Raw genomic sequence first — 15,346 nt, 5'->3', positions numbered from 1 at the left:
ATGGTGAGCCATGGTGGGACAAGGTCATCAGCTGGCTTCCACTATCAAGATCCCAGAAATTCTAAGATGGGGGAGACATGTCAGTAGTGTGTAACAACTGAACAACCTGCCAGATGAGCAAAATGGAGAAGAAAGGAGAAGAGAAATAGAAATAGAGACGTATACTTTGAAAAAAAAAAATTGCTGCAGCAGAGCTGGTTGGTGTAGGCCCTGCTCTGGAGTGAGATGAGGCCCCACGTGGCAGGCAGGGTCTCCACAGGTGAAACCCCCCACCCGCACTGCTGCCTGTCTGGGTAACTGGAGCTGGGCCACCGAGCCAACAGGGCACAACTCAGACCCACCCCCACATCACACTCTACTCCAGCTGCTGAGTCTCGGTTTCAGCCTTACGAAGGATGCTGTGCTTTGTGTTTGACACCATCAGCCCCAAAGGGGTCCAGCACAATTTGTTTTCCAGCATCAAAGCGTGCACACACAGACGCATGTGCATGTATGTACAGGCAAGACATCCAGAAGGGGCATGAAGGAAACACAAACATAGACAGACACATGGATGGACACACATAACCAATGTAGCCCTTAAAAGCTTGCCATGTACAGTGGCCATGCCCAGCCTGGACACGGGGCTCAGCCGGAGGCTGTTGGCTTGTGCCAGTCACCGAGGTGTTTTGCGGAGCAGTCACTGACCAGCAGCTTGTCACCTCCAGCGCCTTTAAATTCCTATGGCAAGTGTAAAATATCAGTTAACACGTTGTTCTATTTTAAAAGATGGTTTTGGGTTTTTTTTATGACGGCCGTCTGCCTGACGGGGCACCGCTCTTCTCTGCCACGGCATGCGAGGGTGTGTGTCCCCTCGACCCCCGACCCCTGCTCGGAAGCTGGAGACGACACCCAGGGGTCGGTTGGATGGGAAAGCGATGGGGCAGGCGGGCACAGCCCCGGGGAGCCCCGCCGGCTGCTGGGCAGTTCAAGGGGCTCATTGTGCCCGGGGCTGGGCGGTGCTCCCTTCCCCGCGGGCCGGGGCCGGGGCCAGGGCCGGGGCTGGGAGTGGGGCGGGCCGGGGCGGTGCAGCCCCGCCGGGGCCGGGGCCGGGGCCGCGGCCGAGCCCGGGCAGGTCTCGCTCCCGCGGCAGCCATGGCAGAGGGCTCCGAGAAGGTGCCGATCGCCCGAGTGGGGCCCGACGATGTGGAGCTGTGCCTGCCCCCCGTGAGTGCTGCCGGCAGGCACCGGGAGGGACAGGGTGGGATCGGGACAAAGCGTGTGGGCATGAGTTGGGATGGAACGGGACCGAGCGAGTCGGGACGGGATGGGATGGTTTGGGACGGTAGGGAACGGGTGGGGTCGGGACAGGGCGCGATGTAACGGGACGGATCGGGACAAAACGAGTCAGGTGGGATCGGCTCCGGCCGGGGGTCCCGGGGCGGGGATCCCTGCCCGCTCCCACCCGCGCTCTCCGCAGGCGTACGCGGCGGCCGCGCCCCCCGGGCCGGGGCGGCTGCTGAAGGCCGGGGCCGCGGTGCTGATCGCCGGGGCTCTCCTGCTGCTGGCCGGGGCCATCGGTGCCTTCTACTTCTGGAAAGCCACGGAGCGGCAGGTGAGCGTGGCGGGCCGGGCCCCGGGGCACGTCCGCACCCGCGGCCGGGTGGGCGGGGAGCTCTCACATGTACGGAGAGGCACGGGCTGGAAGTGCTTCTTGCGAGGTCTATAAAGAGGTCTTTAAGCAGACCTGTAGGTTTTTTTCCTTTCAAAAATCCCAAACACCTAAAAACCCAAACCCATAATCGCTGTTTTTGGTGGCTGTGTGGATGGAGCTTCCTGGAAGTACATTTATTAGCGAACACGAAGCACATCTTTGAGAGCACAGACTCTACATTGATTTCTGCTCACAAATCCTCAGTAAACTCAAACCCCAACAAGTCCCCGGGGCTTTACATCCTGGGCAAACTCCAGCTCTCAGGACAAAAAAACATTGAAATGTGTAAATTCTTTTTTCATAGCATCTGCATTCTCAGTCCAGATTCTACCTTGACCCTCAAGTATGTAATGCTATAATTAACCCATTAACAGGCACCGTTCGATGTGGCGCTTTGTATGACTGTGCATACATTTAGGTGTATGCAAAGAATGAAACTGAGAAGCTGGTGATCAGTTAAAGACCCAAACTTCAGAGCATTAGAACATGTTTACAGATTAACTTTTCTTTCTGTTTACACAGAATTTGTGTAAACAAAAAGAAACACATTTGAAACATGATGGTACACACATGAATGTAACGTTCTCCATAAATTAAATTAGTACCCTTGAATTTACTTTGGAAGAAGTTTTGTACTGCCTCTGGCCACACGCCAGCCCTCATCAAGGAGAGCCTTGTGTGAATTCCAGGAGCCAGAGCAAAGGCCCTGTGAGATACACCCCTACACATAAGGATAATTCAGATAATCAGAAAGAAAATTACAAGGTTTTACTGCAAAAAGATAGGACACATCGCTGACCTCCAAGACATGCTGCAAGAACTATGTGCTTCTCTAGGCTTTTGAAAAGGGAGAGGGATGCACATGGTGACATAATCAGGGGACAGTGCTTTCAGGTCTGAGCAGGTAGGTGAATTTGTGGAGTACAGGACAATTCTTCCTTTTTTTAATGCTCCTGTCATCTAAATTCAGCCATACGAAATATGTCACATTCATTGTTTCCATTAAGCTTCAAAGTTGCTCTCTAGGTGAAGATACTGGGAAAGCTGAGAGTTACTTTTCCAAGTTGCCTTCAAACTCAGAAAGCTGCACTTGAATTGCAAATATTTAGGAAGCAACTGCAAAAATTATATCCAGAGTCATTCAATTAAAAAAACTAATGCAATTTTTTAATTCTTGGGTTTATTTCATATCCTTAAATTCTTCCCTAACTGACAGGGGTCTCAAAGTCTCAAATTTAGCTCAGCCCCTATCAGGGGGAGACCACATATACTGGTCAGGTTTTATGGCTGACACATTCAACAGGAGTCCTAGAAAGCAGAAATGTGGGAGTGGCTGTGTATAACTGAGGAACCATAAATCTTTAGCACCTTAGACTTCCCTGAGCAAAGGTGAGAGAAGAAGAAATTTGTCTCTAGCTGCTAGTGTAAATTTTTCATTAAAATGCTGTAAAGGCTTTTTTAAGACGCAAAATAAACTGCTTGTGCAGCACTTTCAGCAGAGCTGCTCCAGAGAATCACAAAACCCCTCCACAGATTGTGGTCCTCCAGCAAATACAAACCACACTGTAGCTGTCCTCATTGAAAATAGGATAAGGGCAAATACGCTGACAAGGAAAATACGAGCCTATACAACTTCACATCCAATTTAAACAAAGATCACATCCATTACAAGCTAGGAAGTGTGTTCATATTCAAAAGGAACCTGTTTTCCTGTGCCTCAGCAGAACATCCTAAGAGATAAATAGGGGTTGGCCTCCTTCAGAGTAGGACATTCACGCCTGCTGTCCTTTGGGAATCATGCCAGCATAACAAGTATTTCCTAAAATGTCCTAGAAGAAGGTTTTTAGGTCAGAGTGAACATGGGTGTGCACTCACCCCACATTGTTTTTGAAGTAGAACTATAAGCACCCCCTGGAAGGGGGATCTCAGGTCTCTAGTCCTGCCTGATGCTCAGAGCAGGGACAGCTGTGGGGTCAGAGAAGGTTGCTCAGGGCTTCATCCAGCCAGGCTGTGAGAACTTCCAAGGATGGAGATCAAACAACCTCTCAGGGCTGGCTGCCCCACTGCCAGCCAGCCCCAATGCTGAAGCAGTGCAGTGTTGGTTGTTGGAGGGTTATCAAATGCCTGCAGCAGCAAAATTTAGGAGCTAAACAGGGATAGGAGAGTCAGACTGACCCATTGCCTGGTGCAGGAGGAAGGCAATAAGTAATTACTGGCATGTGCTACCGCTCTTTTATTGATTCCAGGTGTACAACGTTCACTATACTATGAGCATTAATGGAAAAGTACAAGATGGATCAATGGAAATAGATGCTGGAAACAACTTAGAGACATTCAAAACAGGAAGTGGGAGTGAAGAGGCTGTTGAAGTTCATGATTTTCAGATCGTAAGTAGTGCCACTCTTGTCCTTCATGTTACACACTCCAGCAGTGTCTCAGGTTCCAGCCTCCAACCATCCACACAAACATTTTTGCTTTCCTGGCTTGCTTTCACAAGGACACAAGCGGTTTCCTCCAAAACAAAAATCTAAGTGCTTTTTGGAGATCAGCTGTGCCAGGCACCACTCCAGGAAGTGGTGTGGATTAGGCTACATCAGGTTTGACTCCATGTAAATACTTAGCATTTTCAAACCACTGAGCAGAACTGTGACATGTGACCTTGGGGTCTTAATAGAAAAATATTCTGTCAGGCTGTGACACAACCCTCACATGATTTCAAGTGGTTTGACCTGGCAGAAACACCTCTCCCAAACATCCCTGTTTGAGGAGCATAGGCTCAATACAGTAAGCCAAGGAGAGACCACTCTACAATGCTTGACTTGGGGAGCTTCCTCTGCCCTGAGGTCAAGGATGGGAGCTGCTCTCCATGGTTTGGCCTGGGTTCATCCCCATGGCAGAGGATGGAGGCATTTAGCACAGTTTATGTATACATGCACCAAATGCCAGGTGCTGGGCCACCTGAGCTGACAGCAAACACACTTGGGCACTCCAGCTCTGTGGCTGCTCAGCACAGAGCCTGGACTAACAGATGCCAAACCTCAGCAGAGCTCATCAGCTTGGATAGAGTAGGTCTCTGAGCTACTAAGGCACATCTGTGTGATGCTGCAGAAACCCATCTACAGGGCCTGCAGTTAAATGTTCTCAGGTGCAAAACACTCAACTTCAGAGTTAAGCCCTCTGTAAGTCAAAGCAGCACCTAAAACAAAGATGCTGCTGCTAGGAAGCATCTCTGCTTCTGGAGCAGCTGTGTTTCCCTTGCTGGATCTAGAAAGGCAAGGAAATCCAGCTCCTTGGCTTTTCAGCAAGAACATACGAATCCGTGCCAGGAGACGCTGGACCCCAACTTTCCCAACAGCTGTGATTCTGCCTTTATGCAACTCTCATTAGCATCACCATAGCAACATCATTAGCAGCTGAGTAAGGGCATCCATAGCAAGCTCTTCTCATTTGCCTTTGACATTTCACATCTATACAAAAGCAGCAGTCCACTGGAGAGATGCTGACTTCATGTTTCCTCCATGTGTGTTGCTGGTGAGGTACTGCCTGTCACCATCAGGTTATGAATCAGCTCCTAACACCAACCAGCTAAAGGGACCTCCCAGGGACAGTGCCTGCTTGTAATTACAGAGGGCCAGGGACAACCTCAGAAAAGGGATGATGCCACTTGGGTTTTCAGCCAAGAATGCACACAAAGGAGAAAGCAGCTGATGAGATGTGATTCCAACAGACTGGTATTTACATTAGCAGTTTTGGATTGACTGGCACTGCTGGAATGACTGCATGGTCAGAGAAGGCTTGGATTTGGCAATATTAGGGTATTCCTAGAACACCTGATACACCACAAAGCCTTACATTCTAATGCACCCATCCTTGCTTTAGCCATCTCCTCTCTCACTGCTTTTGTAGTCATTTCGTTGTGAAGGGGGTGTATCCAGCTACACCAGACCTACAGACACACAGGACATGGCTCAGGTGCCCCTGTACCATCCATCTCATGCTGCACTAGATCACAATGTGCTGAGTTGGAAGGGACCCACAAAGATCATTGAGTCCAACTCTTGGCACAGCACCATCCCCAAGTGTCACACCATGTGCCTGAGAGCATTGTCCAAATGCTTCTTGATCTCTGTCAGGATTGGTGCTGTGACCGTCTCCCTGGGGAGCCATTCCAGTGTTCAACCACTCTCTGGCTGAAGAACCTTTTCCTGATATCCAACCTAAACCTCCCCTGATACAACCTCAGTCCGTTCCCTTGGGTCCTGTCACTGTCACCACAGAGAAGAGATCAGTGCCTGCCCCTCCTCTTCCCCTCACAAGGAAGCTCTAACTGCAACAAGGTCTCCCCTCAGTCTCCTCCAGGCTGAACAGACCAAGTGACCTCAGCTGCTCCTCATACGGCTTCCCCTCAAGGCCCCTCACCATGTCCTGTGCCCTTTGGACAGTCCCTAACAGTTTAATGTCTTTCATTGTGGCACCCAAAACTGCACATGAAGGCATCCATGATACCCCTTCAAGGCAGATGAGAGGGGTCATGCTGACACCCACACCCCCTTTTCTCCTGGCAGCTAGAGGGCAGGCAGAAAACCAGCACAACTTAAAGGGCACTAGGTAATTATATTTAGGTGGTTGACTGGAGCTTGTGCAACCACATGAAAAACACAAAATTTTTGCCATTTACAATGAGGTATCTAAATGTATAATGTAGAAGAGAGCTCTTTTATGGATACCATGGATACCCAAACCCTACAGAAGACACATAGAAACTACAGACAATGGCAAAATCTTGATGCCCAAAGTTCTGGCACAGGGCTGGAAGGTACATCCCAGACTTACAGGAGACTTGCTCCTTCTCTTGCTTAAAACTAGACATCTATGGTTTATGCAACTGCATTTCACCCTAGTAGGCCAGATGAAGTCCCACACACAGATTTCTGCACCAAACTGCCCGTCACAAACTTCCCTTTGCTGTCACAGTCACTTATTTGTACAAACTAAACCAAACTGCCCCCACATTTTTGTAAAACTGTGTCACAAAGGTACCATACCACCAGCTAGCACAATTTCAAGACTGCCTACGTTAGGTGCTAAGTTACAGTTCAAATCATGTCAACTAATTCCTTAACAGAGCTACTCCAAGTAGCCTACAGCCTGCATGGAAGCACTTACATAAAACACCCCCCCCCCCCCCCCACTTTCAGAAATCAAGCAAAAACTTCCAGACCAATTTGACCAAAATTGTGAAGCTAAAATGATGAAGGGAAGAGTGTTTTATTGCTTCTGGTTTTAAATAAGATTAACCTTCAGTGGCAATTTTAGCAGAGCTGAGGCACTTTCTTGGGGGTGGTGAGGAGCAGGAGGGCTGTGCACAACCCCCTGCCTTCTGCTTTTGCAGGGCATAACTGGGATCCGTTTTGCTGAAGGAGAGAAGTGTTACATCAAAGCTCAGCCAAAAGCTCACATCCCTGAAGTTGACCCTATGGCTAAAGCAAGCCTCTCATCTGAGCTGGTAAGGGGTAGTTTGTTGGTTTTTTAAACTAATCTTTGTATAGAGAGAGCCTAAAGGAGGTTCTTAAATACAAATAAAAATGGCACTTGAAAGCCACTCTGGCTCATGGTAGGGTTGTTGAACACAGGGTAGGATAGCTAAGGATTTATTGACTGGTTGCAAGGAGTCCCTGAAAGGTAAGAAAAACAAGATTGGTGTCAGACACATCACTGTGTCCAGGGACATTGTAAGAGGCTGCAGATTAGTGAGTGGGGAAGCCACAGACTAATTTCTGCCAGATCCACAGGAGACCTCTGTGACAAGAGCACTAGGCTGTGCACAAGGCTGGAAGGGAGAGTGTGGAAGAAGCAGCTGCTTTAGTCAATGCAAAGGAGGACTGTGGTAGATCCCAGGAGATTTCTATCAATGTTCTTGAGCAGAAGCATGAACTTCATCACTCTAGTCAGTAAAAGGGAATTGTGGAAAACAAGGCAAAAATTAAAATAACTCAGAAGAAATAATTTATTTTAAAAATATGACTTTGCCTTCTTAGCATAAAACTTAATTTTACATGTTAACTAGAATTTGCATCACAGCCAGCACAGAAGCTGCAGTTCTCACCCAGATACCACTAAACCTCACATTTGCCCAAAAAGCTGATTGCTTTATGTGCTCAAAGCCTGAGTTTCCCAGAGCTCAGCCCCCACAAACTTATTGCTCACACAGGAGTGGCTCCAGTGACTTGAGTCCAGCTGAGCCTGGATGCTGCTGGGGGCTCGGTCACTGGCAGGACAGCACAGGAGATCCACAGCCCCTTTCCCTGGGCTTGCTCTGCTCCTGGGAGAATAAAGTCAAGATACAATTAGTGGGGAAGAGAGGCACTGTTAAAGCTGCACCTCCCTGCATTGGTGCCGTGACTGCTGAACATCTTTAAAATGAAGGGGAAAAAGATCTCACCTAATAGAGTCAGAAAGGCTGACAAATGTTACAAAGCCTCCTGAAGCTGGTAGGATTTTCCCCATGATAGGAAACAGAACTCGCACAAATTCCAGAGAGAGAGCTCCATCTTTCCTGCCTTGCCTTATTTTAAAGGCAGCTGGCCTTGACTTAATTAGCACTGTTGCTTGAAGTCAAAGTTTGAATTTTTCAAAGTTTGTATTTTTGTAAAAACAAAGTCACAGCACAGACCTGAAGACATTATCGTAAATAATCAAAAAGTTCTTTCTAATTCTACCTGGTGACAGTAAAACAATTTCCTTGTCCTGTTTTTTGTGCATCTTCTCCAAAGATGCATCACCTATGTGACTGTTGCAATGAATCACATGCACCAAGCAGCATAGTGCTACCACTAAGACAGTAACTTTTCCCTGTCACTCGATTTCCCAGGCCAGATGTACTACAGGAATGGCAAAGTAGTATTTATTTTTCTAGGCCAAGTCATCTCTCTGATATGGTAGTATTTAGGAGAAAGTATGCATGTGCTCTTTTCCTACAATGGGCATCATAGCAACACTACCTACAAAAATTGTTCCAGAAAATGAGTTTTATAGATACCCAAGTTCTGGCTGCTGACAAGTCAGAATCATTTAAAACAGAAATAAAGGATATTTTTATTTCTGAAAATTAGAGTCAGATATTTCTGATGTTGATAAAAGCTCAAGTGGGAGAATATAAATAAAGAGCAGTAGACAGATTGGATAGCAAACTTAAATAACTTGAGACCTACAAAATAAATCAATAAACACTAAAGAAACAACAATCAAGGGAATAAATTGATCTAGTCAGTTATATAACAAGTCTTGATAACTCTTATGAAAGCATTTTAGAATTTTAACTTTGAAATCATGCTGGTTTTCATGATTCAAAAGTTAGTTTTCTTTTAATATTTCACCGTTGCTATAAAATACTTACACATTTTATGTAAAATAATACTTTGAACTAACAACTTTAAAGAATCAATCACCGGCATTTTCCTACATTACTTTGAAGATATGAACCAAAAACCTGCAGGGTACACTTCAAAAAGGCAGGCTCCTTTAACTAGCACTTCAAGCTTTTGGTCAATTGAATTGCTTTTACCAAACAAGACCTTTAATCAGACCGATCACATTGACTTGAAACTGGAAGCTGGAGCAGTTCTTAAGCTATAATCCTCTCTAAAACTTTTGAACAAGATTCCACCCCTCACCCCCCCATACACACATTGTAAATAGAATTACATATTGGGAGTATGTCAAATGAGAAAAGGGCATAAGAAAAGATGAGGGACTTGGGTTTTGCTGGTATTTCATTGCTGCTTTGCTGAAGGTGGTAGAACTTTGCTTTCTACTGAAATTCTGGTACTTTGGGCTCAAAGACCTCTGACACCCAGCCCTCATGCATGGGCCAGAAGCCTTCCAGGAGTGAGATGGGTGAAATCACAGCCCCATAAAGCTGACAGTGGCTTTGCCCTTCATTTCAGTGGAGGCAGCCTTTCCCCAGGCTTTGGCTCAGCACGATTCCTTCACTTTCATGACATAGAAGGATGCGCGGTATTAGTTGCAGCGGATAATTATACAGTTTGGTGCTCAAGAATTAACAGCGAACAGGCACATGACTGCTCACTGAGCAGCAAAGGATTTATGCTCTTCTGTTTGCAGGAAGATGAAATCATGCCTGTGAGATTTGACAAAAACTCCCTTATCTGGGTGGCTGCAGATGAGCCTATCAAGCATAACAGCTTCCTAAGCCCCAAAATTTTAGAGCTTTGCAGCGATCTTCCAATTTTCTGGCTGCGACCAACATATCCCAAAGGTAACATTTATTTTATTTGAAAAGTATGTTATCCCTCCCTTCATCTAAATGCCTTCCCTTCATCAGGTTTGCTACTGAAACTAGCACATCTGGGAAACCAGACTCCTTTCCTCCCTTGTCCATGCCTTCCTGGGCTTGTGCCAAGATTGTGGGTTTGGAGTTTCTCCCCTAGATATTTTCCATCTGTGTATTTACTCAGACAATTTGCATAGCCCAAGTGGGTTACTTGCTAGGAGATGAAACATTTTCAGAGAGGTCAGCCTCCTTCTAGAGAAGGACAAGACAACAGCTTACACTAGCCCCCTTAATGTGTAGGCAGCTGACACCAGGTAGCAGGAATACTGGCCAGGAATTTGGGACCATAGCCTGTCCTGTTTTCTACCCTGCTTCCCCAGAGGAATTCAGTGGAGTGGAAGGAAGATGCTTTAAGCCAGCCAGCTGGTGGATGGTTTATGAGACCCTGGGGCAGTCCCAGCTCTGAACTGGGGGCCCATAGGCAAGCTTAGCAAAGGTGTTCAGGAGTCACCAGGAAGATGGCAACTCCTCCAGGTAACTTCCAGGCTTAGGAGAAGAGAAGGCTCAAAAATATTTATTCCTCCTTGGTACAGTTAGTATCAGAACACTTGGATGGGACAACACGTGTGAAAAAAAAATTACCACATTTTAGAGCACCTGTGGAACCAAGCTACCAGTTATTTTCCACTTCCCTTCATGATCGTGCATATCCCACTGGGCAACAAAAGAGAAGTATCAAAGCTGTCCAGAACCAGATATCCTTGAGAGCAGGGCACCATCCCGTCATAAAAGCATTTTTAAAAATAAGTGAGATGTGTACAGCTGGTCTTGCTAGTGCTGTAAACTGCTGCTGGGTTAGTATCAGTGACTACAGGCTGGGTCAAAAAACCCCCAACAAATCTCACACACATTTTGCCTCAAGGAGAGAGGAGGGAGAGGGGAAAAGCAATCATACTGCTTTGGACTGGCATTGCTACAGACACAACATAGGAAGGCAAGCAGCTCCCATGGCAATGCAAATCAAGTTTGCCAAGGCACAGTTTTGGCTTTCTCTCTGCCCCCCATCCTCTATTTTTTTAATATTTAAAGAAATGGCTGAAATATTAGGTAACTACAATGACACATCCAAGGTAAGATTGTCACTCGGTGGTAATTTCTTCAGATAACCAGAGGAGAGAAATGAAGAGAAACAAGCGCCAATCAGAACCAAACTTTGATGAGGAAGACTTGGAAACTGCTTCTGAAGAAGTAAACCCCAGGTCACGCACCGTGCAGCTGACTCAAGAGCTTGGCCACCAGGCTAATGAAACCAGGCCAATGGGACAAGAAACTGATCAAACATTTAATCCAGACAACCCATACAACGTAAGTGTTTGCACTGTAATCTTCCTTCAGAGCCTGGGACTGTGTTGGACAGGTAACACTGGTAATGTGGAGCTTGTTTTTTTTTAATCTGCACAGTCTTTGCTTGTTCAGCTTTTCTAAGAACTAAGAGACTGGTAAAACACCTAAGAAGGTCAAAAATGTCTTCCCTCCCTCCTCTTCCAGTTTTAGATTTCAGTCTGAAACAAGCACAAGTGCTTGAGGTCACAAGATTAAGGCAAGTTGATGCCAAGTTGCTTTTTGAGGTTTCCACATCCATATGGAAACAGCACTGAAGATCTGACAAGGGTAGCACCTTCTAGAAACAAACCAAAGCTGGTGTTGATCAGACAGCTGAGACCCGTCATTTACTATGTGAAGAGAGTCCAGTAGCTAGAAACATGCTTTGCTCTCAAATAGTATCAGACATGACTGCTACAGGGGAACACAGCAGAAGTGTCTGGGTGCAAAGAGATAAAGGTTCAGCCAAATAAATTTCTTTCTCAGCTTCTTCTCTATGAGGGTAAGCAATCCTAGACTAGCAATAACCTGACAGAGAAGAATCTGTTATGAAACAGCAGCAGTGGGTGGAGGATGACTGTCGTAAAACTTGTTCTCACCCTTCAAGAAGCAGCAGCCCCCAGAAAGAGCAGAGGAGCCACCCTGCTGTGTCCCAACACCTCTGCCATGCTGCAGGAACGCTGGCTGTGCAGGAGGCACCTTCCAGTCTGCTGCACCAGCGCCAGACAATTTACACCCACCATTTGGTGCAGCAGGAGTAAGTCATTTTAATACAACACTGTCACAAGATAAATGCCTCCTGCTTTGGAAATAAGTCCCAGCTTTGACTTGACATTTATGCAACAGCAGGAGATCATTATACTGTGACAGCATTCTGCCAAGTTGACATCCCTTATTAAACTTAAATTAATCACTCCAAATAAAGTGGATCTAAATCGACTCTCTCACGAGGTCAGTAAAACAGCAGTGGCACTGGAATGTAGCTTCTCCTCACAGCCACTAACGTGACCATCTCCATGAGGTCTGAGCTGCCCTGCCTCTGGAGGCACAACTGCCAGAGGTCTGCTCTACCAGCCAGGGTGCAGCCAGGCCAAATGGAGAACGGCCAGACAGATGCAGCCATCAGACCTCCCTCAGCCTGCAGGGCGGGGTTCACCTTCACCAACAGCTACTGCATGATGCCTATCACCAGGCTTTCTTAGAGACCGAGTCACTGGACTGACAAGCACCATTAATTATGCTCCGGGCCTTTCCTGAAGGATGAAATGAATCCTCCCCTAGAGCTATTTACTCACTGTAAGTGGAGCCTGGACGATGAGCTCAGGTGATGTTCATGGTGCAGCTATCTGAATTCAACGATGATGAATCCTGACCGAGAAAACATCCTCCCTGCTCTCAGGACTGGGAAGGAGTTGCTGGGGTCCCTAAAAACACCCAGCTGTCACTAGGGTCCTGTACAAGCCCAGACAAGGGGTGGCACCTTTCTGTGTCACTTTTTTTTGTTGTGCTGCTACTTTTTGAAAATAAATGACAAATGCTCAGGTAAAAAGCTGACTGGTACTTCAGCATTTGTGCATTACTGCTGCTTTTCTTGAAGTAACACCAATGGGCAAAGAACAATCTAAGTTTCCAAAAGCAGAATATCCGGTTACCTTTTTTTCCCCAGAAATGAGGAAAGAAATTTTGAAGGGTAAAGGCTTTTGTGCATGCTTTGCTCCATTTATCTCCTTACTGTCAGCTACAGAACAGGCACAATTCTCACTGTCCACAATGCACCTTAGTGTGGCAGGGTGGGAGGGAAGGAACCAGACTCAGAGACAAGAGCCAAATCTTCAGAAAACTGCAGGGGACCAGAGGAATAGTTTCCTAAAAGTGCTGTAAAAAAAGCATTAAATTACAGAATCTAAAACTAATAATAAAAACCACATAATATATTTCAGGAAATCTCACCTACATGAAAGATTCAGGTAACTACCTTGAAATCTTTTCCATCACTACTATTTAAAGTTTGGGAGGAGCTTACTGTTACTGGAGCTTTTGCAAGGACTGTAGAATAAAAATAATGAAGTTAGAGCTGCCTGTTATTCTTTTCATTTTACAACGGTGATTGCACCCATTCTATACTTCTGCCAAAGAGAGCAAGTCAAAAGAAAGTCAAAAGAAAAAATAATAAAGCAAGATGCATGGGACACTTAGTGGGAGTTTTGTCAATTTCCACAGCTCAAGGCTGCAGCTTTTACCTTTGTGGGGTTAACGGGAGCATGGATGTATTCTGCTATTCCATGAGAATGAGAGCACTGGGATGAGATTAAATATTTTTCATTCCAGCAGCTGGAAGGTGAAGGGATGGCTTTTGACCCCATGCTGGATCACCTGGGCGTGTGCTGCATTGAGTGCCGGCGAAGTTACACCCAGTGCCAGCGGATCTGCGAGCCCCTCATGGGCTACCACCCGTGGCCTTACAACTACCAGGGCTGCCGCACCGCCTGCCGGATCATCATGCCCTGCAGCTGGTGGGTTGCTCGTATCATGGGCATTGTGTGAGAAAACCCCTTGACCAAAACAAAAAAAAAAAAAAAACAACCTAAACTGGAGCCTTGACAAAATAAGCAGGAATACAATGAACTGGTAAAAGACTAAAATCAAAGCAGCGGTACCGATCCTGCCTTACAAAATCACAGCTTGTTTTTCTGCACCAAAAGCAAGGTCAGATATTCCAACTGCAAATTAAAATCTCAAGTTAATATTCTATTAGCTTTACAAGAAGCAAGGGTATATTAGCACTTGCTGAATTAAAAAACTGAGACATCCCAAAAAAAGACAATATTACACTTTGCTTACAATTGGTTTAGCTGTCCAGACGCTTGCCCATACATCTAAATAAAGCCTTTCAAAACAAACCTCTCTCTTTCCAAGCTATATGTGAAAATTTACACCTAATCAAGCAACTAGCTCAACTTGTACACTTGGGAGTGCCTTTAATCCATGTAGCTTACTTAAATAAATCACAACTTAAGTTGCTCCCTGTTGCTATTCAGAGTTGCCAGGTCATTATAAATGGTTATAAACCAATTACAGCATACCTTTCCCACAAAGCTGCTCCAGAGGACACGGGAAAGAGAACATTGTGCTAAATCGGAAACAAACAGCAGGGAAAGTAGCTGTGGAAGGGATTGTGAGTGGCCGCAGAATCAAAACCCTTCACACATCCCAACATCAAAGAAGCCCCAGCATCAAGAATCCTGTATCCATGATACCACTGTGGTGTCTAACAAGTATCTGCTATCCAGCTACTACAGCAAAGGTATTTACATGCAGTTGCAGACCAAGGAGTCTCAAGACCCTTCAGAATCTACAACAGCCACTGTTATTTATAAATACTTGAACTAGACACTTTTGACACAAGATTACAACCCCTCTTTATTTCACATGGATAGCAGCCATTCACACCAGTTCCTTTAGCTTTGCTGAAGCTCACATCCTTTCCCCACAAGAGAAACTGTTTAGTGGAAAGGAGGGGGAAAAAAAAAAAAAAAGCTTTTTTTTCCTTTGCTTTCTCACCTCACCCTTTTTGCTAAGGCAAACTCTGCAATTACTGGGATTGATCCCATTACACATTAAATCTCTAAGGAAGGTACTATGCTGAAACACTCAAAGGTGGAACAACTCAGTATTTCTACCCTTGAAAAGCAGTAACAGTGCTATTACACTGCCTTTATCCATACTATGTATCTTGAACCCTACCTCCAAGTGTATGGAGCCATCTACATAATCTTTATTAACAAAATGGCTCAGCTTTTCTTAAAGTCTGCTTCCTGGAGCATTCATTTTTGTGACTGAACAGCTCTTGAGATGTTGCAAGTCCAGTAATGTTATTAACACTGCGTGACACACAAAAAAGAAGAATTTGACATAATCGTGGCTTAAAGAAAATAAAGACAACCTCATGTGGAATGCTAAACTGCATATCTAAAAAG

General features: G+C 45.8%; 1 protein-coding gene across 2 annotated transcripts; it reads left to right on the top strand.

Moving 5' to 3' along the window:
- The first annotated feature begins 1,059 nt into the window (after window positions 1-1,059).
- On the top strand, window positions 1,060-15,061 carry CNMD (chondromodulin). Of its 2 annotated transcripts, none has more exons than XM_068182273.1 (7): window positions 1,060-1,206; window positions 1,460-1,594; window positions 3,940-4,080; window positions 7,086-7,199; window positions 9,818-9,971; window positions 11,149-11,351; window positions 13,701-15,061. In XM_068182273.1, the coding sequence occupies exons 1-7, from the start codon at window positions 1,135-1,137 to the stop codon at window positions 13,911-13,913; spliced, it is 1,032 nt and encodes a 343-aa protein (XP_068038374.1). In that variant the 5' UTR covers window positions 1,060-1,134; the 3' UTR covers window positions 13,914-15,061. The 2 variants fall into 2 exon arrangements, with proteins under 2 accessions (XP_068038374.1, XP_068038373.1); XM_068182272.1 differs by having other exon boundaries at window positions 13,698-15,061.
- Window positions 15,062-15,346: the final 285 nt, after the last annotated feature.

Source organism: Anomalospiza imberbis, chromosome 2 (genome assembly GCF_031753505.1).
Source record: "Anomalospiza imberbis isolate Cuckoo-Finch-1a 21T00152 chromosome 2, ASM3175350v1, whole genome shotgun sequence".
NCBI lineage: Eukaryota > Metazoa > Chordata > Aves > Passeriformes > Viduidae > Anomalospiza > Anomalospiza imberbis.
This window is presented reverse-complemented; position numbering and strand designations above follow the sequence as displayed.